Source organism: Daucus carota, chromosome 5 (assembly GCF_001625215.2).
Source record: "Daucus carota subsp. sativus chromosome 5, DH1 v3.0, whole genome shotgun sequence".
NCBI classification, from domain to species: Eukaryota; Viridiplantae; Streptophyta; class Magnoliopsida; order Apiales; family Apiaceae; genus Daucus; species Daucus carota.
Window position 1 is genome coordinate 30,230,717 of NC_030385.2, and position 27,418 is coordinate 30,258,134.

At 35.2% G+C, this 27,418-nt stretch overlaps 2 protein-coding genes and 1 long non-coding RNA gene across 6 annotated transcripts; 2 read left to right on the plus strand and 1 right to left on the minus strand.

Moving 5' to 3' along the window:
- The first annotated feature begins 326 nt into the window (after positions 1-326).
- On the plus strand, positions 327-6,448 carry LOC108223062 (translation initiation factor IF3-2, chloroplastic). Its single transcript, XM_017397116.2, has 9 exons — positions 327-734; positions 825-864; positions 965-1,024; positions 3,412-3,464; positions 3,620-3,675; positions 3,768-3,801; positions 5,378-5,450; positions 5,542-5,634; positions 6,004-6,448. Exons 1-9 carry the CDS (start codon positions 451-453, stop codon positions 6,145-6,147), a joined length of 837 nt encoding a protein of 278 aa, XP_017252605.1. The 5' UTR covers positions 327-450; the 3' UTR covers positions 6,148-6,448.
- Positions 6,449-6,593: 145 nt separating this feature from the next.
- Positions 6,594-13,068, minus strand: LOC108223061 (AUGMIN subunit 8). Of its 2 annotated transcripts, XM_017397114.2 has the most exons (7): positions 12,928-13,068; positions 10,311-11,685; positions 9,930-10,049; positions 9,310-9,426; positions 9,150-9,239; positions 7,589-7,696; positions 6,735-6,951 (listed from the first exon to the last, which is right to left on the minus strand). In XM_017397114.2, exons 2-7 carry the CDS (start codon positions 11,568-11,570, stop codon positions 6,886-6,888), a joined length of 1,761 nt encoding a protein of 586 aa, XP_017252603.1. In that variant the 5' UTR covers positions 11,571-11,685; positions 12,928-13,068; the 3' UTR covers positions 6,735-6,885. The 2 variants fall into 2 exon arrangements, with proteins under 2 accessions (XP_017252604.1, XP_017252603.1); XM_017397115.2 differs by lacking the exon at positions 12,928-13,068 and having other exon boundaries at positions 6,594-6,951; positions 10,311-12,108.
- Positions 13,069-19,271: 6,203 nt separating this feature from the next.
- On the plus strand, positions 19,272-22,109 carry LOC135152993 (uncharacterized). Of its 3 annotated transcripts, none has more exons than XR_010292415.1 (6): positions 19,272-19,736; positions 19,951-20,264; positions 20,344-20,512; positions 20,592-20,702; positions 20,818-20,969; positions 21,841-22,109. It is a non-coding gene; the product is annotated as an uncharacterized LOC135152993 (long non-coding RNA). The 3 variants fall into 3 exon arrangements; XR_010292414.1 differs by having other exon boundaries at positions 19,273-19,732; XR_010292416.1 differs by having other exon boundaries at positions 19,283-19,732; positions 20,163-20,264.
- Positions 22,110-27,418: the final 5,309 nt, after the last annotated feature.

The following is a 27,418-nucleotide window of genomic DNA, read 5'->3' on the forward strand; positions in this document are numbered from 1 at the left end:
CTCGCCCCCCCTTTTATATCTTGAGTTAAAAAATAAAAATTAGAAAATTCACAACTAATGTGAAGTCCATAAAATAATTCTTAGTTGGGTGATTAGGTAATAAAAGTTGAGTGAAATATAGAGAAATATGAAAGTTTTCATAGTTAAAAAATTAGCTATATTTGGTTTAAATATTAAAATATGTTCATCTATATTATTTTATATAAAATATTATTTGCATTAAATATAGAATTTTATTTATAATTAAATTATTAAAAAAGTTTCTTCTCAATTCAGCAAATTTTTGTTTAATTTGATTTGGATTTAGTCCGGGATCCATTTGAGTATATGGTTAGATGACAAGTGAAAATACAAGGGAGGTTCTTGTGAAATAATATGGATAACGTTGTCCACTCAATTTCGTAGTTAAATTATACACAACATTACCAGAACATCAAGAAAACCATAGCCATGGCTGCGCTTAGCAGCACAAGTAGCTTATTCTTCCCATCAAGACTCACTGTCCCCAACTTATCTTTCCAATCTAATCTAAACCCACTTCGCCTTAACCATCTTTCGACAACCCCATCTTCTCCTTCTCCGCAATCTTTAACTACCACTTCCATTTCTCACAGTCCCATCACCGCCCGTTACGGCGGCGGCGGCGGCAACTTCCCCCGGTCAAACTCCGGCGACTTTAGGCGTAAGGGTGGTTCTAATGATAATGATCCAGCCCTTAATATCTCTTCTATTAGGTTGGTACACACACTTTGCTTGATATATAATTTACATGTTCATTTAATTTCTTGATTTTTGAGTGTTTTTGTTTTGTTGGTGTGTAATAGGTCTGAAAATGTCAGGCTGATTGATGAGAAGCAAAATATGGTACTGACATTTTGATTTTTGTTGATATGTTGTATATGCATATTATTTAGCTGTTGAATTGCTTGATTGACAACTTTTTATGTGTTATGTATGTTTGTAGATTGGAATAGTGCCCAAGTATGACGCTATTCAAAGGGCTGAGGATGCTGAACTTGACCTCGTAAGTATTTGCACCACTCCCATTAACATACATACATGTTCTTCTTCTGTGAGCTTCATCAGTTGGATTATTTTGTGCTTTAGTTCATTATATGGTTCTCCTGATTATATAAAGTTATCATTTTTTTACTTTTTCGATAGTTCGAAGGCATTGCAATCATTGCATCCTAATTAGAGTTAAGTACTGGTTGCTAACAGCTGTTCTGTACTTAAATTTCTTTAAATCAAAGACCTATTGTCTTGTCACTGGTTGTGAGGTTAGACCGAATCTTCTGTCATGCTATGATGTTAATGGAATTTATTATTGTTGTCAAAGACCTGAAGGAAGCAAATTGCAAGTTTGAACCCAATATAATTTTCGATACATTCGGTAATTATTATATTAAATGCTTTTAAAAATTCTCGGTGGATACATAGTATAAAGTTTAGCAGAGTATTGTAATTAGTTGTTTCGACCTTTTCTTTTGGTGGAGGTATAGGAGGTGTTCTCTCTTATGTTTGTCTGCTGTTTCATAAGGTGTTGGGAAAGCCGTTCAGACGGGCTGTTATTATATTGGTGAAACTAGTATCGGCTATCATTTTTCGCTAGTTAAAAGATGCTATGTTCTTATAAGCAGCGAGTTCTAACTTTTAGTGTGGTTTAACGGGCAGTAGATTGATCCGCTGATGTTTGCGGACTGTGTTAATGGCTGTCAGTTCTAGCTAGAATGAAGTTAGATTTGAAGGAGGTTCGGATTGCTTTTTTTTATAGCATGCGAAAGATCAGGAAGATACAGATTCCATTGGGAGTTCATGAAAGTTGATTTTTTACTTTAAACCTTGATGCCAAAGGCCATCAATTTCAGTAATAGGGTCAAATAATCACATTAGATTTAGGGGGCATTTCATATTCCTTGTTTCACATAAATTAGCACTTTTTTCCTTGAAAAAGGTACACATTTACCTACCTTCTTTTTTAGAAATAAGTATTTATTTTGAAAAATAAGGTAAGCCAAATGGGGCCTTAGTTTGATGCCTTATATTTGACTACTCTTGGTTGATATCCAAGAACATCTATATATATATATATATATAAATTACACATCTCACGAATTGAAAGCCGGTTTATTATTATTAGATGCAAAATACAATATAACTACTGTTTGTCCTCAGGAAATTTTCTTCAATCCGGTGGTGATTCTAGTAAAAGGTGCAGGATGCCTTACTTTTGTACCCCTTTTCACTGTTATTGACTTGTTGTAGATATGAAAGGGCAGAAGATATCTTACTTTTGTACCCCTTTTCTTTGTTATTGACTTATTGTAGACATTAAAGGGCGGGAAATCCTTTTTTTTCTTTTTTGAAATTCCCTACGCCCTTGTAAACTGTGAGCCCATGTTTTGTAATAAAGAGTGTATTTGAGGAGCTCATCTCTGAGACTATATTCATTCGTAATGTCCATATATTTTTTTGATAAATTTATGTTACAGGATTAAACTTGAGATCGCGGGGTCAAAAAAGCTATGATACCATATCAAATAATCAATTCTTTAAGTTTAAGGTGTTGGGAAAATGGCTTTATATGTAGATCTGGAATCATGCTTTTGCGATAATACATATATTCAAAGTATATAAGGCCGTTGGGTGCCACATGATCGCTTTTTTACTTAGAAAGACATTTGGCACGAGGAAGAAACTTATTGCTGCTGATGAAGGACAAGGTTGCTGCAAAGTTTTAAATTTTGTCTGGTATTGGTGTTTGATGCCAGGATCTATTGGTGAAACCTTATAGACTTCGAAAGTTGGAATCAAAACCGAATTTATGAGAGAATATAGTGCTAGAGGAAACGAAGATGGGATAATGAAAGAACTATTTGACAAAATATTTACTTTTGTTTGCTAGATTTCTCTCCTTTTGTAACAAAGCCAATTTCTGAGTTCATATATCAGAAGCCTAATGTCTGTAATCCGTACGAAGTGTTTAACATTTTCTCAGGAGCCTGATTTCTTTCTATGCTTTAGTATGCAGCACATGTACTGGGTTCAACCCCTCCCCCCGTCCCCACACGGACATTTTAGTATAAAAATACAAAGTATCTGGGTTTTTTTTTCTCTTAGCCTATGCACTAGGGTTCAATCCCCCCCCCCCCCCCCCCCCCCCACCCCACACACAGCGACCCACCCACACTGAGATCTTAGTGTAAATATACAAAGTATCTGGGAAACATATTTCTCTTGGTTCGTGGTTAACAAGTTGATGTTATAATAAGGATCACTTGTGCCAGGTAGCTTAATTTTTTTATTTTTTTTTTTACAAAAAATGGTTCCACTTTAAAGCTAGTCGAATTTTGTTTTCAGCAGTCAAATTGGGGATCTTCATGGTGGAATTAATTTTTTCACATTTTGTAGGTAATACTGTCTCCGGAAGCTGATCCACCAGTCGTCAGATTAATGGATTACAAGTAAGATTACTTGCTCTTCTTATTATCTATATTATTACACGGGAATGAACTACTTTATAATCTGATCGAAGCTTAACCCTAGATTCTTATTTCACTTTGTCATTGAAATCTATGGAGCCGTCATGTACTGATTAGCAGTTTGCTTACTTCCTCAGTAAATTTAAATATGAGCAGCAAAAGAAGAAAAGAGATCAGCAAAAGAAAAGTGCTGGTAAATGACTTTTATAAACTGTTACATTTATACTTCATATTGCTTCAGTTGCTAGAGAATATGCTGATTAAGTGTACACTTGATATTCTTAGCCCATCGCATGGATTTGAAGGAACTAAAAATGGGGTAAGTCTTATCATACAATCCCACTGGCAATATTGTTGACTGATTCCCTTGTTGTGTAGCTCATAGTAAATAGTAGCTATCAAGTAAAATAGTATTATTTGGCCTGTCTTTACATTTGGAGAGTTACAGTTTGTCCACTGTAATTTTTTTGAATGCATCCTGTTAAAAATTAAAAAATATAAACACAAAGTAATAAATTATGATGTTCAGCTTTAGTAGGTTCATATGTGAGAAAAGGCATAACAAAATTTTCTGTTCGGTAATTTTCGAATCAGTTGCACAGCTTTATGAGGGAACTCTCCAGTTGTCAGGGAAAAATGAACAAGAAAATGTTATGAATTGTTCTGTAATCACAGTTGATATTTAAGATATAATTTTTTCTGTAATGTTCAGTGTATTATAAAAAATATGTTACATTACAAAATATCTGCCAAGAAGTTGTGATGAATTGTTCTGTAATCACAGTTAAAATACTTTGGATATACTTTTTCTGTCATATTTAGAGCATCTCCAACCATACAAACCCCTTAGCTAAAAAGTGAGTTGGCATTCCAAATATAAAAAATTTAACCAACCTGTTGAAAAAATCATACTCCAACCACGTGAACCTGTTGTCTATAATTTTAGCCAACGTCTTATGGATGGCTATATTTGTCGAACCTCTACAGGTCTGTAAGAAATCTGTAGGATGATTGCACATCATTTATTACCATATTAAACTGATAAATTCTATTTTAACAAACTAAGATATTAATAACATTCTATTTTTAAATTATAGCCAACCAATATAGCCATTACCATTGAAGTACAACGTCTTACAGGTTCAGCAAATTTTACATAATGTCTTACAGGTTCAATTTAGCCAACGATTATAGCCAACGCCGTTGGAGATGCTCTTAACGTGTTATTAAAAATCTGTTACATTACAATATAGCTGCCAATTGTCACTAGTCAATATTTGAATTTGGAACCTTTAGGTTGGTCACTATTGTTGGCTACACTGCCTGTTTTTTTAAACTTGTGGCCTTACTGCCAGTTTAATATATATATATATATATAGACCTCCACCAGTAATACTGACGTTTGATCCAATTCCAATAGTAAATATGTTAAGGCTCCTTTTGTCCGCCATAAAATGTTTTCCACTTAAATGTTTTTCAGAAGTCAAACAAACGAAGGAAAACCAGAAATTTTGGAATACATTTTCCTGTTTGTTTGGTTCCCGGAAAATATCATGTTTTCCAAAGGAGGATTTAAAAAAAAATGACATAATTTCTTGGAAAATGATTCCCCTTCTCAAAAGAGGAATTTTTTTCCAAATTGATCATTTTTCACAAAATTTCATAATTTTTTCCACGGTACTCAAATGACAGAAAATATTTTCCCAAGAATTTATTTTCTGGAAAATATTTTCTCCAGCAAACAAACAGATAGAGTTGAGTTCCTTAAATTTTTTGGTACCGAATATAGAGAAAATGCCTGGTTATATGCATCCTTCACTGGCTTAAATTGTTTTAAATAACAGATTATTGCAACTAAAAGCGGTCATAATAAAATATTTTCTTTTGCTCTGCAGTTACAATATTGACGTGCATGACTATTCTGTGCGCTTGAAAGCTGCTTTGAAGTTTTTGAAGGCTGGCGATAAGGTTGCTTCAGATATTCACATTGCAAATTAGCTTCACCCTGATGCACCTTTTTAGTGTCCCGCTTAATCAATATATTATTTTCTGGGTGCAGGTCAAAGTCGTAGTGCAGTTGAAGGGCCGTGAAAGTGACTTCAGGAATAAAGCTATAGAGCTTATTCGACGTTTCCAGAGTGACATTGGAGAGGTATGTACTAAATATATAAGTGAATCTCCACATTGAAAAAGCAATATGAGCAAGAGATTCGAAAGATGAGTCTAGAGCTTTGTTGTAACTTCTAGCTTACAAGTCATGTGATGATAATAATTATAATAACACATATTCTTGGAAATTTTATCCTTATTAATTATATATGCAAGATAAATTTATATAATTATAAATCAAGAGTGCTTTCTAAAATAGTATTGCATCTAATTTGCTGGTATTATTTTTGGGCATTTTTTTTTCTCCTGTAAAGTTAATAAACGTTTACATGGTAATACCATATACATGTTCAAGCTTTCTCCCTTTTCTAATTAATTTCCTTCTGCAATTTTTTTCTGTTCTACTTTGCAGCTTGCAGTAGAGGAGAGCAAAAGCTTCAGAGAGAGAAGCATGACTCTAGTAATGGTTCCAAATAAAGTTGTTCCCATACAGAAACCTCCAGAATCACCAAAGAAGAACGAGACAACAGCAACTGAAGTTTCAGCCCCTGTCTGAATTCCACCCTTATATGCTGGTTTTATTTTCTAAAGCAGGACAACCTTCAAGTTATTCTTCTTACTAGAACAGAGATTTCACAGTCTAGTATAGGTTTTAGTGTATAATATTGATATATAGCTTCTGTTTATCCTGAATACAATAGCAACCTTTTCTGGTACCCCTTGCAGCCAGCAATGAAGCTACTGCTTCCTAAGTTTGTGAATTTTCTGTTCTTTGTTGTAGTGGGTGCATAATGTGGATCGTTCCATTAAGAAGTGACTTTTACTGTCATAGGAAATCAGTGACATAATTCTTCGAATTCAAGTTTTACAGATGTTTATATTAAATGCACAGCTTCGCCAATTTAAGGCCAGAAATCGAGTCTCTCTTATGTTAGCAATACAAGTTAGTTGCTGAACCAGGAATTTACTTTCGAGCAAACAAAGAGTGTCCACACATCAAAATCTAGAAACTCCATTCCTTCTTCATTGGCATTTCTTTTCTCGTTACTGATATAAGAATTACATACAACAATTACAGCTTAGACAAGATGGCACCAATGGCATTTGCCAAGGAAAGAAGGAAAAGAAAATAAAAACTTTGATTTTCCTTCCCCTAAAAAAGAAGTATATATGTACTCGCTGTGACCTATGAGGCTAGTAGTTGTGTATCGTTTGTTGAGGCAGACCTTACTGCTGTTAGTTTAGTATCCTGAAGTAGTAGAGGCCTATTGGTGATGGATCATTTGTTTATCAGTCATTTTAGTACTCCCCGATTTTGTTTCAACTGTACGAGATGCATCCTAAGGCTGTTTTCTTCTGCCTGGCAATTGATATGCAAATAAATTTATCAAAAAATGTAAGATACAAAAATCAGAGAAAGCAAGATTGATTTTGCATTTAGTAATGCATATATTGCATTTAGTAATAGATTTACAATGAAAAGAACCAAAAACTATACTGATCCAGTTATAGCTCTTTTAGCACCACCAAAAAAACTTCATTGTTAGAACATGGCAATGGCGGTGCTAAAATACATATAGACATTGTTATATTTTGACATCAAAAAGTGACTTTTGATGTTAGAATAAAACTTCTATTCTAATGGCACATTTAAAATAACACCAAATAATCTTATATTTTGCTAACTTTTTAATCACCTTGTAGATGAAATAAACAAAAATGATCAGATTTGCTATTTCTCTTCAATTTCTCACTTGCATACCACGTGGCTATTTTGTAACCAAATTTAACATGCCATTGGAGTGTGAATGTTTTGGTGGGTGCTATATTAGGTATAGCATCAATTCTGTACCTCCGTTGGACTTGTCCTTACTTGTGAGTGACCAATACATGGAAAAGAATGCCAGGAGGGGAAATATAACCGAATTTGGATTACAAGTGGTTGGTGAATTTTTATATGAACTGAAATGAATCGATGTCTTTATAAATTTTCTGACCTGCATAGCAGCTGTAGTTGCCAATAAAGCTTCAAATTCATCAATCATGGCTCTTTCCTCTGCTGCTACATTAGCAAGTTCAGAAACCAAGCAATTCACCTCTTCAACCTATAGTAGAACCGAAAATATAAAGGATTATTTTAGAGATCATACAAAAAATCAGTAGTTACGGATTATACAGAAACATGTCGACCTTCCACGAGATTGATGCTACGAGCTCAGAAACTGCATTGCAATTACAAGAAATTCCAAATATCTGATAGGACATTAGAGAATGTAGCACAGCTATAGTGTAATTTTGGTAATTGCACCAGGCAGGACTGTGCTTGTGATCTGTAACTCTATAGTCAATATTTGATTCCCTAGTCTTAGAGGTCTAACTATCTAGAAGTTGAAAGCTAAATGTCATAACCATGATATAAAAGCAGCAGGCAGTGAGGGACCAAATGAACACAGCCAGAATACTTTGGTAGGCTGACTTTTTATACCATTACTAACATGCTTCTATCCATTTAAATACCCCATCAGTACCTAATCAAGGACAACCTTGGACCGTTTAGTTTATCACGGGACCTGCACATTCATTAATACGCGATAATACACCGAGTTGGTACAACACTTGTGAGTTTCCTGCTAAGAGCGTTCAAGAACAGTATAAAGTAGGCCTTTTGAAGGCCAGAAGGAAATAAATTTTCAGATGTTCAATGGTCCAATCAGACAATAAATTGTTTGTCTGACTGGCCCTTTCGACTGTGACAGATTAAAGTTTCATACCAAATGCATGAGGTACTTCAAGTAATCTCAGTTAAACTTCCAAATTCTCTCTCATTTTACAAACGATATGCAGCTAAGCATACATGTTATATATGCATCAGCCCCAACTCCAAAGGAGCTTTAGGGCTTTAAGCCGTATACATTATACAAACCCAATACCCATTTTACTTGAACTCGGTGATGCAATGTTGACCACCAGACTTGGAACTTCTAAAATTTTTTGGCTCACAGAAACTTTGTCCTTTTACTAAATTATTCATTGAGAAACAAGTATATCGATCAAACTTCTTAGCAAGATCAGCAATAACACCAAAATCAGCCATGATGTCGTATAGCACTCAAAATAAATCTCTTTTTGCCCCTCAAGTGTCTTTCTTCCTTCTGATGTTTATTACTTGCATTATAAGTTCATTTCGGATTATATGTGAACTTTCAGCTGGTCGAAGTGTCTGCGTTTCATTTTATGCAGATACATGTGTGCAACAATGGCCACAACCAAAACATTAAAGATTGGTATCACTTCTGAAAAAATTCGGTCCTTCGGGTCAATTAATAATCTCCAAATGCAGTTTTTTAAAGGATTCAAATTTGCTTTTTAGGGCCAAAATACTTGGTACTTCATCACTTATGCATGAGGCCATCTCACTAAATGCAACTACAAGTCTATGAGGTATCGTTCAGCTGGCTAAACACAGTAAGCCCAATATACAGGGCAATTAGGAAGCAACAAATTTAAAACTTGAAACACTATGGTTAGAATAAACATAAAACATTATATTGAACTCACCGTTGGGAGTACAGAAGAGATGGATAATCCCACTGTGTGCATTACATTGACAGCTGAGCACATAGCTGCCTGCACTGTATCAAGATCTGCCTGTAGAATTCGAAAACTAATTAGATACTATTACTCCTCATGTTATCTTGATAAATTGGAGATGACATACCCTTGCTCCTTCTGTGACTGGAAGGCGGATAGTGCTTGCCTGCAAATCTTTAATAGCTCCTGATACAGCACAGCTGTGATCTTTCTCAAGAAAATGCCATCTATCAAGGTAGGTTATCTGATATCATGCATTAAAGGAACCATCAGATGTGCATTCGTAATTTTAAATTATGGAAACACAGGTTCATATATAGACATTAAAGAAGAGCGAGCTGTCTCACTGAACTGATTACTTACTGCTAGTAAACAGCCAGGCGAAACAAGGTAGATAAAATCAACAAAAAAGAAAGCATCTCATAACAGCTTTAGATTACATAGATTTTATAAAGCAGAATCTTGTGACTATTTTTGCTACCATATAAATTTCTTTAAATTTAAGTGTAGCAATTGTTAATTTCTTTTCCTGAACAGTATAGTTGGGAATCTCATAATGCACAAAATATATTTCTATTTGAAACTAGTTTGAGCATTGAAATCTAATACACGCATTAACACGCTGAAAGAAAAACAAGTGATGACCTGATGTTAATGCTTACTTTCCCATTTAAAATCGTATGATTTTTAGTATTCCATAGAAGAACTAAACAACTTGAATGATATTGCACTAAGGGGATGCATTACTTGTTCATTTAAAACAGAGGCCAACTTCAATTTCAGCTTGAGTTGATGGAGGAAAATTCTCTTTTCAATAACGGAAACTCTCAACTCTGAGGTAGTTCTAGACACGTTGATCAATGTTTTCTGCAGATCAACAGAAGACAATTAGTAGATGCCGATAAGACATTGCATGCAATCACTAAAAGGAATCAAGCTTGGGGACATCACAAAGAATGAATTGCATCAAACAAAAAGCAACTAGAGTTAAATTTTACTTAAGGGTAATGCAATTTATTCATTAAAGGAGTCAGGTGACCAAACAGGTAATTAAGAAAACACACTGGCTTAACTTATTAAACAGAATTAGGAGGATCTCAGAAATTTAAAAAAAATTAGAATTAAAACCTCTGCAGATAATTTCTGATAATTTTGTGTAACATATGCTCGAGCATTGGCATATCTCCATTGCAAATGGGTATTGTAAAGTAGCCTCAATTTACACACATCTTCGATGTGGCTTGTGACCTTCTTTCCCTTTTTGATATCAGCAATGTAACTCAGTACAGATGTCGAACTTTTAGCTTGACTGGAGGGGCTGGATGGCCTTGACCAAGAGGGAGTTACTCCTCTAGATGGAGCAGAATTTAAGGTTGTTCGAGCTGGACTGGGACATCTAGAAACAAAAGATGAAGGCATAGATGTCTTATTTGGAGATGAAGGGTGTGAACCCGGCAAAGATCGAGTTCGGCCAGCAGGAGTAACTAATTTTGTTCTTTCAAACAATATTGAAGAATTAAGTTTGGTTAATCTTAAAATATCATTATTCCCATTTTCTACTTCTCCATCTGGTGACATTAGCCTCACCACATCACTGGCAGACTTCTGCAAGGGTGTTGCCAAAGAACCTGGTAAGGACATTCGCCTCAAAGAAGGTGCCGCCATTCCTTGTGAAGCTGCCAAAGCTTTAGATGTTTTACCATAAAGGTCAATGCTTTTAACTGAAGAACCTGATGATGATCTTCCACCAAATATGCTAGGCAATCTGTGTTCACCCGCTTGCCGAGTGTTTAATTCTTCAACTGGTTTGGAATTTTCAGATTGATCAGGGGCATTCTTTCCTTTCAGCGGACTCCTCTTTCTCTCCGGTGTAGGCTTTCGCGAAGCGGGCACTGTACTTGCCACTTTATGTGCCACATTCAGTGACTGCCTCAAATTGCGATCTGACAGGGCTTGGGTAACAGGCTTTTCTCTTTTACTGACCGGAATGGAAAAGGTATCAGACTGGAAAGCGACACTGAGACTACGCATTGTGGATGGCCATAGTCCCTCTGCCGTCCGATCACTTACTAACTTTGTAGGTACCACCATATGTACTTTTTTTATTGTATCACGAGCTGATGCAGACAGACTCTGCGGTGAAGGTGGTGTCGAGGGCCGCTTTCTTTCAGCAGATATAGCTCTCTTCGGAACCGATACAGATGATGTCGTGGCTGTTCTAGAATTCGGGGAAGGGCACCGCCTCGGACTTGCAACTGAGGATGGAGTCGATGATCTATACCTAGAACTAATATCCCTACTCCTAGATCGGCTAGTAGCTCCATTTTTCCTCGGAACCTCCACTACTGAATGCTTCACTAATGCTTGATCTAATTCATGTACATCCATCCACACTCTCTAAACTGAACCACATTGAAATCTTAATATACACATTAGCAGGCTTTTCAGAACTCCCACATTTGATTATTGAACCCCAATTTGCAAAAAGATAGCCCCTTTTAATCTGCAATAATGTGGCTAAAAATTTACAGCCAAAAGTAGGAATACTACAGAGAGGAAAAAAGAAAAAGATTACAGAACATCCAACTTTACAGATACTCAGATCTATTATTCAAATTCATCAACCACTAAATTGCCTTTTAGTCATGTTATGAACATTACACACAATCCAAGTGGATCAAACTCAAACAAACATAGGAAAATCATCTCTAAACACACAATCTATATCGAAAATTACAGCTATAAACAAGTTTAAGGGTCCTAAAAAGCAAATTAAAAACAATGAAAAATGCAATGTTCCCCTCTGCCTTGGAATTTAGAGGAGTGGTGGGGAAAATGGAGGGAGTGGGCTGAAAGATAATACAGATTACAGAGAAGGAGTGCACAGGATAAGATGGCTTCTATATATACAATAAGTGTGTGTAATAAATTATTCTTTTCTTACTGTGCTTTCCCTTTTATTTAGGCCACCAAACTTTTGTCATGCTCACGGGACTGTAGTGGACTGCTGTGCTGGATTCTTAACTTAAGCACACATACTTTTACACACAAAATCAACACACATTCTTTTACTTGTTTCTTCATCTTCTACTTCTTCTCTTACCCCAATTATCATCATAAACAAGAATCAAACTAAAGTGATACTTAGTAAAATAATCAAAGAATCTTAAATTATTGGAACCTCGGAAAGTTTCGCTTTTACATCTTAACTATCAATTTTACAGATAACTATTCTCAATTTGGTACCTTTTTGTTTCTCAGCATATTCATTTCAATAAAAGCGGGAAGAATTCAAGAATTCGACACGCTTGTCACCCAGCTAAATTATCAGTTATCCTCGGAGTTGTTAGCCTAAATTTGACACGGCCATCATCATGTTAAATTACCGGTTCTCCTTTATCATGAGTGCTAACATAATTGATCCAATATCTATAACATGTCCTTAATTTATAAAATTTGCATGCCAAGTATCAAATTACCCAAACTGATTCAGGGTATTGCTTAACACCAATGATTGCTGAAGAAGCAAACTAATTATATAAAGCTTAATATAAACTTCAATTGCAACTTCAATTATACAATCACAACTTCGAAACCATTAAATAGTAGAATCACACAAAAAAATTATATAAGAAAACACAAACTTCTAAAAAACCTAATCAGCAGAATCAGAATCGCTATTGGACGATCATAACAAATCAAATCATCGATCAACACGAAAACAAATAAATAATAATATTCTAACCAGTAAGAAAGAAATTGCTCGACAGACGGTGGCCGGTGATGATACTTTCCGACGAGTGAGCGTAGTTGAATTGTCTTAAGCACGCACACAGTTGGAGAACCGCTACATGTAATAAACTGAAACTACTTTACGTATGTAGACTTGTTGTTTATGTAGGTAAAGACGTTGAGAATTAGTTAAGTAGACTGGGCCGTTGTATTGGCGCCACCTTCTGGATGTAACAATAAATAATAAAATAATAAAATGTCGTTATCTAGTTAACGTTGGTTTATTTGCCCGTTCCACCTTCTCTCTCTCTTTTTTTTTTGAAAAGCCCGTTCTACCTTCTCCAAAAATAAGTTTTATGACTTCTTTCTTGTCCGTTATCCGTAACTAGTTGAGAATCCGCGCGTTGCGACGGCCTATAAAAATTATATTAATGATCCAATATTAATATTTATACAATAAAATAATTTTATGACTGTCTATAAAAAGTATATTAATGTTTTAAGTTAATATTTGTACGATAAAATAAATTTATATTATAAAAATCTTGATGTAATACAAATACTAATATATAAAATTGTAAAATTGGACTATAATTCATGGTGAAAAAATGACAATAAATTTATACACGTAAATAACAATTTAAAGCGTGACGAATCTTAAAATTTTATTTTTTTTGGAAAAGTAATCATGTTCTTATATTGTCACCTTCCTCCAATTTTATTAGATTGATTGTGCACGAAAACATTTAACTTAAATATAACCACCCTCTTAGAAGTTGCTTGAACGGAGCAAACAGATAATGCATGAATAATTTTTTCATGTATACAAAGTAAATAATATAAAAATTAACAACAACAAACATGTCCAATGAACAAAACAAATATTATAAAAGAATAACCAATAAACATACATCATTAATAGTTAATTTATTGACATCAACCATCGCTGTCAAGACTATATTCTTTTCCCGTGTTTGGATTTGTCGACTCCAATATAACGGTCTATAACTACATTTGCTTGCAACAACCTTTTCTGTAACAGCCTTCACTTATCGTTGCAGAAGAACGACACCTCCGAGTTAGAAATCGAGCAAGAGAAAGATATTTCTAATTTTTGATATTTTTCATCCAAAAATTTCAGAATATTAAAAAATAAAACGGAGCGATGTGAGAGGAACCACCTACACGCCCCTCGCTTCTCCTTTAAAAATCGAAATACTACGATCTATACGGGTATTTATAGGTGGAGAAAGACTTGTTTGCTACTCTTTCCCATAATTAAATAATCTGAACAAAATCAGATTAAAATTTTCAAGCTAGAGACTTATTTGCTACTCTTTCCCATAATTAAATAATCTGAACAAAATCAGATTAAAATTTTCAAGCTACTATATTCCATAAATAATCTGTCTTTCCCATAATTAAATAATCTGAAACAAAATCAGATTAAAACTTTCAAGATACTATATTCCATAAATAATCTGAAACAAAATCAGATTAAAACTTTCAAGATATTATATTCCATAGATAATCTGAAACAAAATTGAAACAAAATCAGATTCTGAAACTTGCTTCTAATATACCCGAAACTAAAAAAAGTAATTCTAATTTTTAATATTTTTCATCCAAAAATTCCAGAAAATTAGAAAAATAAAACGGAGCGATGTGAGAGGCGCCACCTACACGCCCTCGCTTCCTTTATATAAGTATATTGATTATCTGCGTTATTGTGTTCGGTCTCCTCGTCATCTTTATCTTGTATTAATAATTATTAATAATTTATTAATTTTCCATTTCTCAATAGTTATTTTTATTTATCATATTCGATATTTATTTATATTAATTTTAATATGCGCGCGCGCGCGCGCGCGCGCACACACACACAGATATATATATATATATATATATATATATATATATATATATATATATATATATATATATATATATATATGTAGGCTCATCATCAAAGAGAAATCACTCTTAAAATAAAAACTAGAAACCAATACAAGTCAGTAATATTCTCTTTAGGATTTATGTTGTGTTTGGTTGGGGAGAATGGAATGGAATGAAATGATATAGTAAAATTACTTGGAACTAATAGAGATAGGAGAGAAGTTTTGAAATAAATTTAAGTGAGTGCAAAATTGCTATAATGAGATTTGAGAAGAAATTGAGGGTAGGAGAGAATGGAGCATTCCATCTCAAATTAAAGGTGTGATCTTTAGCATATAATGTAAGGAATGGAATGGAAGAAAGAATGAAATTTGTTAACAATTGCCCATAATATAGTTCATTTTTCATTCCATTCATTTCGGAATCATTCACCCCAACCAAACACAACATTAGTGATCTATGTTGCAGGAATTAGTGAAAACTCGCAGAAACTGCCTAGAATCTCCACATATGTTCCGGGACTGCTCAGAATCTCCAGATTTGTTCACGTTTTCGATTCAGATGGTGGTGACGATGGTGGAGATGGTGCAGGTGGAGGTGGAGATGGAGGAGGGATGATTGTAGCGGAGTTTTGAGCGGCTTGAAGAAAGGGGTTCGAGCGTTGCCGCCGGAATAGTGGCGGCTCCGCCGCGTTTTGAAGTTGAGCCGAGGTGGAGAAAGAAGTATGAACGGGGCTGAAGGAGGTTGAAGCAGCGACCAAGATGGGGCTGATAAAGATGGAGGTGGAGATTGTGTTGTTAGAGAAATAATAGAGGTGGAGATGGGGTTGTTTAAGAATTTAGTGGTATTTGCTTTAGAATTTAGTGATATTCCAACTTGGTTTTAAGTTTCCAGTATAAGATGGTTTTTATTAGAGTAATATTCTATATATGTATATACTCATTAAATCATGTTATAAAATTTTATGCCAATTGTACTTTTCCCTTTAATTTATTATATTAATATATTAATATATTAAATCTTGTTATAAAATTTTATGTCAATTGCACTTTTACTTCTACTTATATATATAATAGCTGAACAGGTTAATGTCAAGCCTCGCTCCTGAGCAAATAAATTACCTAACTCCGAACCCGAGCCTAACTCCGAACCTAACTCCTCCTCATCTATATAAAAAAATGTTTTTCATAAGATTTGAACCCAAGACCTCTCTAATGCAAATAGAACACACAAACCACTTGAACTGAACAAGCAATTAATTTGTTATTCATAAGCATTAACCACATACATTAAAACAATTGTATTTATATTCTTTTCAATATCTTATTTATTTGAGATAAGTTATTATTTCAGCTAAGTCTCATATATTGTTAACATGATAGATTAATATTTATAAATTAATTATTTACGTTAATAAATTTAAAAATGAAAAATAATTTGAATAATTAGGCTCGAACAATGATTCAGATTTCTAAAAATAGATACAATTCATATTCGAATAAAAATGAACGAAGTCAAATCTAACTTAATCGTCTAAACGAGTACCAATACAATATTATAGAAATATTAAGTCACGAATGTGAGAAATAAGCACAAAAACTAAGATTTCAGTGAGCATGAATTGATGGGCTTTCAATATGTACTATGTCATATTAAATTTTTTCATTATAAAAAGGTTATTTATAAAGAGATTACAATATTTTGGATAACATAAAATAAGGTAACTGAAAGAATATTCTAACTTAAAATATTTTTTTATTTTAAACCTATGAATTCAGAATTCGACGTTTAACTAATTTTTTTTTTAAAAAATATAGATATAAGAATAGTGATAAAGACATCAAATTTGGTGTTAGAAAATATATATCTAATGGAGTTAAGTTCTATGGAGTACAAAAAAAATTGGAGTATTAGAGCACAAAGTTTGATAAAATGTAATCTAGTCATCTAAATTTTAAATCTTTTTTGTCCAATAATATTTGTAAATATTTGACAACCCGCACATTATGTTCTGCAACATAAACATCGTGATCAAATGGTAGAATAATTACTTTTATAAATCATAGGACTCTATGTTCTGCAATATAACTAATAAGCAGAACAATAATCTTAATACTTGTAAAAGTTGAAAGATATTAATGATTAATTGACAATTATGTGCAAGACAACTTATAAATGATAGATTATATCAAAATTTGGATAATCAAAGATATTATATAGGATCAAGCTAAAAAATTATGATTTGTACTCCAATACTCCAATTTTGTTTGTACTCCATAGAACTTAACTCTATCTAGATGATGTAATTTTAATGATATATGTATTTGAAATATTATAATTTGTGATATAAAGGTGAATTTAGGAAAATTCTATATTGTTAATCAAAAGTCAACCAACTAATAGTAAAAAACGTTTACGAGACCTACTAAAAAGAATTGAGTTATAAATTTTACTTGGTTAAAATAAAATAACATAGAGAAATAAGTTATATATATTAAAGTCTTAAAACTATAATTTTAATTTGTCATCAATCAATCTATAACATACCAGTTAAATAAAATGATTCAAACTACAATTAAATTAATTAATTTTTTACAAATTAAACTAATAAAATATAATTAATTCTGAACCTGATAATCCGACACGATATGGTGAAAACTAAATCTGACTAAACGGGACTTGGAAAAAATAGTTTTTCAGAATATCGAATACCTTATTTGATCTTTAATAATTGAACATGATATGCTATATTGCTCACTTTAGTGTCAAAATATTTAAAAATGTGAGTTTACACAAAGTTAAAAAAGTAATTACACAACTAATTAAACTAAATATTTCATGTTTTTATGAACTTCATGGGGTCTAACTCATATCTACTCTCCTTTTGCTATTTGAAATGCTAGAAAATCATTTTGAGATCTGGTTTATAACAATTACATGAAAAATCATTAAAAGTCTTAATCAACAAGTTCTGAAAACTAATGATAAAAAATTAAAATTTTATAACGAGACAATATTATAACATGTTGTATCAAAGTAATATTCATCAAATATTTTAAATTAACAATAAAAATCTAAGACATTGAAGTACTATATAATTGATATGAAAATTAAAAGGGTAAGCCACATTAAAGGTGTCAGAATTTTTTTGGGTACAATTATAAAGTTAGTAGTTCAATTGATGTTTTTATAATAAAATAAGATATGTGTTTTTTTACGTACAACATATGTTTCAATTTCTATTTATACAAAGTGTGTGTAACATATGCAAAAACCGAATGCGTTGATGCTCTGTCTCCTCATGTATCACTTAACTATTACGCAAACATACGCTCAAAAAAGAAGAAATAAATGTAAAACAACACGGACCACACATCTTCATCTAATCATGATTTAGGATATCATAATTCACATATCAAGAACAAGTTTTCATCAAAATCATGTTATATTAGATGAAATAATTTAGTAATTTTCAACAGTATATTACAAATACTTTTAATGAGGTAAAATCTTAAAGTTTGAGTATTAATTTCGAATATAATTTAGAGCATGTAAATAATATGGTAGTGGCCTTTATATCATATCGAATTTGAATATTGAAAAATTAGTTCAAATGTAGTTTTTTATCCATAATTTTTTTAAAAATATAATACTTATTATTACTATTAATGCTATTAGATTGCAAATATAACATTTTCGTATTTACGTATTTCGTCAGAGAATAAAACATAATAATTAATGCTCGAAATAATATATGACTGACACATGGATATTATTTAAAACATAATACAAACTAGAGGTCCGTGCCTTGCACGGGCTTTTATACTAGTTTACTTTAGAAGTTCAAATTGATTTTATGAGAACTTGTGCAGTGTTAATTTTCACGAAAGATATCGTGTTCAGGATATATAGCCAATCAAATCATTCATACGTCACCAGCTTGGTAATGGTTGATGTGCATAAATAAATATAAACGAACAAGCGATGACCAATTTTCATTGTATTATGTTTCAGAGTATATGATATTAAAATGATTTTTTTTAATATATACTATATTGAAATTATAACACGTGTAAATGTTTATTAAATATAATCGACAAATTTGATATATATTAGAAAATGAATTATATGAGAGATTGAAAAGTATTAATTAACCTAGCGAAAATGAAACATTGAAACTGTTGAGAAAATGGCTAATTTGAATAAAAAGCAAATTTTTATTCAACAAATCCTATTTACTCACACAACAAATCCAATACCTCTTTTTTAAAACTGGAGATAGTTTTATTGCTCAATAACAAAATCATACAATAATGATTCCAACACACCCGTGAAGGAGACAGAAAAATATTGAAATTATTAATTAAACAGGGCATTTTTGTTCTCCTTGCTGCTTGCCATTCTACTATTTGTTTTCTACTTCATTCCATTGCAAGTTGAGCCGTGAAATCTTTACTTTCCCACACCTGATTCCTGCGGATCAGACATCCTATAACTCTATTAAAACCAACCCTAGTATCATCTATATCTATATATCTATATAAAGTAAAATCTCGGGATGCTGACGTGGCGGCTTCCAAGACTCCCATTCTATTTTCCCTCGGTTCCTAAGCCTCACTGTTTGTTGATAAGTGTTGTGAAATCTTAAACTTTTCTGGGAGAAATTGAAAGTCTCAGCATTAATTACTGACGTTTATTACTTTCAGTTGAGTATTCATAAAGGCCGAAACTGAAAAAATCTAAGTTCAAGTTCCCATCTCAAAATCTCAAAACAGACAATCATCGAAACTCTCCGCCATGGCACCCCGACCTTCTTTGGATCGGAACAATTCTGTGCGGCTTCGTTGTCTCTCGCTCTTTTGAAGATCAAGCTAATCAAGAAAATTCCAGCGGCGTCCCTGGACATCCACTCCTCCAATCCTGTAGGTACCATTTCTTCCAAAATCAAACCCAAATTCTTTTTCCCTCATTCTTCTGGTCAATTATGTTTATTATTATCAGGGGTTTGATTATTTTTTGTGTTTGCTTTATAATTTGATTTGGCGGTGTGTGAAACTTACCTTTTTTTATCTTGATGCTAGAGGCTTTGTTTAAATTGATCAAACTGATTGATTTGCTTTGTGATTGGTTGAACTTTTAGTTGATGGGCGATTAGCCCTGGCCATATCTAGACTCTTTGTGCTGAAGAATCAGCGATATGCTCTGAAGTTTGTGGCTTGATCTAATGTTGTTGAGCTACTCGGATCTCAATCGAGTACTTCTTGATCGATCTTGACAAACACAATTTTTGTCCCCTGCTGTAATGCATGTTGTGCCTTGTACCGGTTTTTAATTCGATATCGGATTTGACAGGTTGAGCAGGTGATCAAGGAGAAGAATATGGTGATGTGTTTGTTAGAGTAGAAGGTTAATGTCATTTATTTGTGGAGAGCCTGATCTTGTAGACAAAGAAAAGTTAGTTTTTTTTGCACTTATTCATGTGTGTTATCTGAAGCATTTGATCTGAAGATGATTTGATTTCCTCTTTACACAGGATGTTCAGAATAGTTGAAGGAGGTGGTATCAAGCTTGATTTTTCTTCTACAAGATGCGGAGAGTTTCCAGGATTTCAACAGATGCGCACAATGTTCACATCATGTTTTTGGAAGGAATTTGTGGCTCGTGGTGCTGAATTACACAACAATTGTAAAGCCAATACTAAGGTAGATTTGAAATTTAAAATAATTCGTTCCAGACTCAAGCGAACAATACGATTGTACTTTTTTTGTGATCTATATGTAGATGGTCGCAAGGCTGTCAACTGGAGTAGGATGAAGGTCCTCAGAGTAATTGCTTGCTTCGGAGAATGGCATTAATTTACAAATTAAAGAGGAGTCCTCCATGACAATAGAGGTAAGGAAGCAACATTATTTCAAATAAACAAGTATAGGAGCTTAAATTTGCAATCATAGAAGTACAGATTTTTTTGAGATATGCAAACTTATCAGATACAACTCTACTCCTGCAGAACTGCACACCCTCGTAGGGAAGGAATTTGTCTTCAAACTGACACTTAACAAGTACAATTGAGTTGATGGCCGCAAGGACTATGGAGTTTCTACGGTATATGTACCCGTGCAAGATCTTGAACCTCCTTATGCGAGGAAAAATAAGCCATAGGTAAGCGCGTTCCTTCAGCTGCAGCCTATGTTATACTTCTTGCTTGTGCTTATTGAAAGCTTATTTGTTTTGTAGTTTAGCACACACTCATGATAATGTGATTCACTCATTATTTAAACTATGCTCTGTGTGTTAAGCAATGCCTCTGATTTTCTGTTTTTATTTCTTCTCGCTTGGATTTATTTCTTTTATATTAGTGCCCCTTTCACCAGAAAAATCAATCTTAAAATGTTCTCTGCTCTTTAAAATGTGCATAATAATAAATAATTTAACTAATTATCACCTTAAGATCCTCTCAAATTTTCTTTTGAAATAGTGTGCCAGTTTAATATAGAGGAACAATATATAAATTGCAGAAGTACATGCATACATTGAAATTTAATTTAAATAAGAATTGTTGGGCTTTCAAGTTCAAAGTATTGCAGGAGTACATGCATACATTGAAATTTAATTTAAATAAGAATTGTTGGACTTTCAAGTTCAGAGTATTGCAGGAGTACATGCATACATTGAAATTTAATTTAAATAAGATTGTTGGACTTTCAAGTTCAGTGTAGATACGAAAAGGCCGCCGAATTGATAAGCTGTAATGTGATTAGATGAGGTCTTAGAAATTATCTGTAATGAAATTCGAAGTTAATTGCATAAAAAGCAGTGTGAGTCTTCGAGACCTCACCTTGCATTTGTTCCCGGCTGCCATCACTTCAAGAGGGTTGTTCGTCTGTAAATCAGGCTAATGGCGATAAAGATGATGATATAACAACTAATATTGTTATTAATAATTTAAAGTTATGGAGGCCGTTTAAATTATTTTCTCTAGCTCATTTAAGAAGTAATTAATCTTTGTCATGCGCTGCTTGTCATCTTCCAGGCTGCCCTCGATCAGGCGGAGTCTTCAGCATCTGCTGGCAAAGTGGAAGCAGATACTGGCAGCGGCGAGAGAAAGCGGTCACCTGTTCTTCACGCTGTTGCCGAGAGCCAAAATGCGGCACCTTGATGTATGGGTGACTGCTTGCTGCACCATAACTTCATGCAAGATGCTATATTACTGTTCGCTTATGACGTTATGTTTTTAAGACACATTATATGTTTGGTGTTTTGTATTTTTTCAGTTGAATGCAATGAACAACTCCTTTTATCTGTTATGTTTTCCTAGCACTTTGTTTTCATTAATCATGTTTTGGAGTTGAACCTAGCCATAGGGGTTCAGTTTAGTGTTGGCCAATGAGGTGGTGTTGATGTTAAATTATTTTGCAACTTTAGCTTGCACAAAAATCTGGCCAAAGGCTTGGTCTTAAGTTTTGTTCTTTTAACTCGTATAACAACTCTGATTGGGAGTGTACAACCAAACTTCCCTCGATATTGTGATGGACCCCACACGTATTGTATCCCTGTAATGTTTCTGTTGAATGGATGGTAGTACCAGGGCAGATATCTTATAGAGTTTTAAAATTCAAAGTGCAAATTTAAGGAACTTACAAACTCCTGCCATTTATGCGGCTATCATTTAGTGCCACTCTGCTTGCTTAAGGAGGACAACCAGGTGATTTCCTATATACAAAAACATATTTTCCATTGTTCTTGCTGCCAGGAAAATAAAAGCATGAGAGTGTAATATAATGCTTGGAAGAAAAGCAGAGCAGATGCTCTTCCTCAGAAAATTTTACCAGCTTGAAAGTAGTTTGTAAACTTGTAATTATTTAACAATATAAAATTATGGAGCCCGTTTATATTAATTTCTTTGGCTCGCTTATAGCTTAATTCTTTAAATAATGTGCTCTCAATGCTTCGAAGTATTGTACAGTATAATGTTTCTACGGACCGCGCGAAGCGCGGTCTTCACACCTAGTTATCAAATAAATAATCAGTCGATCCAAAATCTTAGGGGTTAGAGAAAAGTTGACATGATTTAATAATATAATATTTTAGGAATTTTGTATAAATGTAACGTGTTGCTCAAAGGACATTAGAGAAAAGTTGGAATGATTTAATAATATAATACCCCGTCACTTAAATTAACAATTATATATAATTATAATTATGTATTATGCTTCGAACTCCGAAGTATTAGTTTCTATATACTGTTTTCGCTAAAAATTTTGGAATAAGTTTCAACGACACTCAAGAGAGCCACGTCTTTAATCGTGAGCGGTGTTGTATCGACAAAAATTTTAAAGGTATCAAATCTGATGCTATCGTGATGGAAGTGCAGAATGAAGATACGTACAAAGTTAAAACCAAACTGCCAAGAAATGACAGTTAAGAAACGGGGTTCTAGTCTCAGGGTGCATTTTAAGGATTTGGTAAGATAGATCATCACGGATGTTGATCGTCGAACAATTTAATAAGGTTTAGTGCGTACTAATGGATCATCACGGATGTTGGTTCGTCGAAAGATTTGATAAGGTTTAGTGCGTACTAATGGATCATCACATATGTTGTTTCGTCGAGGGATTTGGTAAGGTCTCACATCATTGTCACCCATGCATCATCGACAAACGGGAACTGTTAAGGTAAGTCTCATGTGAAAAAGGTCATGAGCTAAGGTATCTTAATATTATATCACACGAACAAAGTTCCATGTAGTCCACATATTTACTGTAGTACCGTAGACCACGTATGTTCTGCAACTATAGAATGACATAAAAACATTGCAAAATGTGTTATTTTGCAAATCATGTTCTATAAACATCATTATTTGTTGAAAATTTTGACAATCGTAAACATTATACAAGTTAAATAGTGAAAAACACATTATTCTGCAAAACATGTTAAGTTTGCAGAACATATTTACATATTACAGAACATATGTGTTGATCTACTTGTCGAACATAAATGATTTTCAATATTTTTCATGAAATAGTGATATTTATAGAATGTATTTCACAAAATAACAAGTTTCATACATTTTGCAATGTTTTTATGCCATTCTATAGTTGCAGAACATACGTGGTCTACGGTACTACAGTAAATATGTGGACTACATGGAACTTAACTCCATATCACACACTATATTATTTATTGTACACTAAGCCGGGGGTCTTCACGGAAACAACCTCTCTACTTTAAGGACAGGGGCAAGGCTGCGTATATCTTACCCTCCTCAGACCCTGCTCTAAGCGGGATATACTGAGTATGTTTGGTTTGGTTTGGTTTATTTTCACTAAAATAATATTAATTTATATATAAATTATTCATTTATTATGTTTTTAGTAAATTTTTCGGTTAGATTCATCATAAATATGAGCATTGCGTATCCAAAAGATCTGCGCATCCCTGAATCTAAATATCACGATGATGAAGACGTCCATGTTAACTAGCTCATTGCACATCTTCAAATCCAAAATCAAGTCTCATCTTAGTAATGGAATCCAAATCATTTTCATGTTTCAAGTAGACATTAAATTAGTGACCTACCAGTCAAAAGATTAAAGACCCAAGAAGTCGAGTTTGAATCTAGGCATTCGAGATTGGTATGCGATATTGTCTGGAGAAGTTAGTACATCTCTACATCAGTACATGCCTTTACTTTAGAATCTTTGTCATTCTCACTTTAATGATTCAAATAATACGTGGTTAAGATCGGTGAACGAAATGATACATGACCTTGACTTGAGTGACTATTTTGATATTTAACTCTTTTCACACCATGCAAGTATGCAAGTAATGTGTTATCAAAGGAAATTACTGCAAAATTTTAAAGCCATCATCACGTTAAAGAAGATTCTTTTGATGATATAGAAGGTTTTAGAAAGCTTTTGGTGAAGTAATAAAGGGCTGAGCATCGGGTGGTTTGGCCGGTTTCAGAGTGCCAAACCAAACCAAATTGAAAATCACGGTTTTCTTAACCATGAAACCGTAACCGAACCGAAAGTTAGAAAAACAAAACCAAACCAAATCGATTACTGATAACCGAGGAATCTGGTGATAATAAGATTCGGGGAGGGTTGCTGGAACTTGTGGTGGACGATGACGGCGGACGACGGAGTATGGGTGTTGATTTTAGATTTGGCTGAGATCGTTTGGGGGATTAGGGTTTTCTCACAAGATTGAAGGAGTATTCGCTCTTGCAAGGGTTGCGACCTCCTCAAACAATGTGCCTACGTACCCTATTTATAGGGATCAAGCCAGACGTAGTTCTTGGGGAACAAGTAACCTAATCAGAATAGGTTTCTCATTCTTTGGTTCCAGCGATGGGCCACCGCCTTAGATCAGACGGACGTGGGCTTCTAGAGCCCAGCCTCCTCCGAGGAGCATGGAACTAGGTGGGCTGACCAGCACTAGCCCACGTGGACCTCCTCAGACTCAGCTGTATGGGCTAGCCCTCCGTCTTCTCTTAGGGCGAGGCTGATGGTGGGCCTGGGCCCAAGATAAAACAATAATAATCAGGCCTGAGAACCAGTCGTATCTGGTCCTTTCTGCACTAGGTGAGGAAGAAGCGTATTGGGCGAGGACTCAATAGCTGAGGGCGAGGACCCCATCGAAGACCTGGGCCGCAAGATGCTGGGCCGCGTGACTCGACCCACGTTAAGGGCGAGGATCCACATCAGGCGAGATTCCATATCGGGCGAGGATCCGTATCGGGCGAGGACTCGGCTAAAGACCGGGTCTTACCTGACGCTGGGCCTTGTGCCCTGGACCATACTGATGGCGAAGAAGGTAAGCATTGGGTGAGGCCTCATCACAGAGGGCGAGGACTCCTTGAAGACTAGGGCCGCCAGTCATTGGGCCGCGAGGTCCGACACGTACCTAGGACGAGGGTCCGTATCGAGCGAGGACCCATACTGGGCGAGGACCCTTCTGTTGACCCGGATCCATCTGTTGCCGGGTCTCACGATCTAGGCCACATAGATGGCGAGGACCTTGCTGAAGGCGAGGCTGATCCCTGAAGATGGGCCTTCCTGTTTGTAAAGCGAGATTTATGCAATCATCTTCCGAGTTGATATTTTGCCATAACAACTACCCCCAAGCCCTTGAAGCATAAGTGCGAAAGGGTTTAAAGAAGCTTCAAGCGAGGAAGATGGTTAGTTGGCTGGTTTCCGATAATAGTACTCTGGCGAGCTCCATCCTTGGGCGAGGACTCCATCAAAGAACCAAGTCGTTTAGATAATCAAATATCACGTTCTGGACATGACTCCATGAAAGGACTCATTGAAGGCGAGGATGGAATAAGTCTTCCACTACGGTTAGCTAATTGCCAAAATCAGCAACGGACGAGGACGCCACTCAGGCGAGGACTCCGTTAAGGGGTCGAGGCGACAGTAAAAGTATCTCGTTCAAGAACCTTGTCGTGGGAGATATTCTAGCCATCAATAGCGGAGTCGATATTTATGAAGAGGTTCAATTGTATGAGAGGACGACCTGAAGGTGAGGCCTAGCTGAGCGAGACGATCAGTTGAGTGAGAGGACGGTTAGCAGCTGAGTGAGAGGACGATCAACAGCTGAGTGAGAGGACGATCATCTGCTGAGGGCGAGGACGATCATCAGCTGAGGTAGACAAAGCTCATCAGCTGAGTGAGAGGACGATCATCTGCTGAGGGCGAGGACGATCATCAGCTGAGGTACACGAAGATCATCAGCTGAGGTAGACCATGATCATCAGCTGATTGAGAGGACGCTCGTCAGCTGAGGGCGAGGACGATCATCATCTGAGGTACACGAAGATCATCAGCTGAGGTAGACCACGATCATCAGCTGATTGAGAGGACGCTTGTCAGCTGAGGGCGAGGACGATCATCATATGAGTGAGAGGATGATCAACAGCTGAGTGAGAGGATGATCATCTGCTGAGGGCGAGGATGATCATCAGCTGAGGTAGACGAAGCTCATCAGCGGAGGTAGACGACGATCATCAGCTGAGGTAGACGAAGATCATCAGCTGAGTTAGAGGACGATCATCAGCTGAGTGAGAGGAAGATCATCTGCTGAGGGCGAGGACGATTATCAGCTGAGGTAAACGAAGCTCATCAGCTGAGGTAGATGAAGATCATCAGCTGAGGTAGACGACGATCATCAGCGGAGGTAGACGACGATCATCAGCTGAGGTAGACGAAGATCATCAGCTGAGTTAGAGGACGATCATCAGCTGAGTGAGAGGAAGATCATCTGCTGAGGGCGAGGACGATCATCAGCTGAGGTAAACGAAGCTCATCAGCCGAGGTAGATGAAGATCATCAGCTAAGGTAGACGACGATCATCAGCTAAGTGAGAGGACGCTCGTCAGCTGAGGGCGAGGACGATCATCCGCTGAGGGCGTGGACAATCACCAGCTGAGGTAGATGAAGATCATCAGCTGAGGTAGACGACGATCATCAGCTGAGTGAGAGGACGATCATCTGCTGAGGTAGATGACGATCATCCGCTGAGGGCGTGGACAATCACCCGCTGAGGTAGACGTTATCTTCGAATGATAACGCAAAATTTTGGCTATAACGACTACCCCCCAGTTC

What these genes read in the sequence shown, in the direction of transcription:
- LOC108223061 (XM_017397115.2), bottom strand. Translation starts at nt 11,570, where the DNA reads ATGGATGTACATGAATTAGATCAAGCATTAGTGAAGCATTCAGTAGTG. An exon ending in CCTCTGTTTTAAATGAACAA is followed by an intron (nt 9,427 to 9,929) that starts GTAATGCATCCC and finishes GCATGATATCAG; the next exon opens with ATAACCTACCTTGATAGATG. An exon ending in CAACTACAGCTGCTATGCAG is followed by an intron (nt 6,952 to 7,588) that starts GTCAGAAAATTT and finishes ATCAATTGCCAG; the next exon opens with GCAGAAGAAAACAGCCTTAG.
- LOC108223062 (XM_017397116.2), top strand. Translation starts at nt 451, where the DNA reads ATGGCTGCGCTTAGCAGCACAAGTAGCTTATTCTTCCCATCAAGACTC. An exon ending in CTTAATATCTCTTCTATTAG is followed by an intron (nt 735 to 824) that starts GTTGGTACACAC and finishes GGTGTGTAATAG; the next exon opens with GTCTGAAAATGTCAGGCTGA. An exon ending in AGGATGCTGAACTTGACCTC is followed by an intron (nt 1,025 to 3,411) that starts GTAAGTATTTGC and finishes CACATTTTGTAG; the next exon opens with GTAATACTGTCTCCGGAAGC.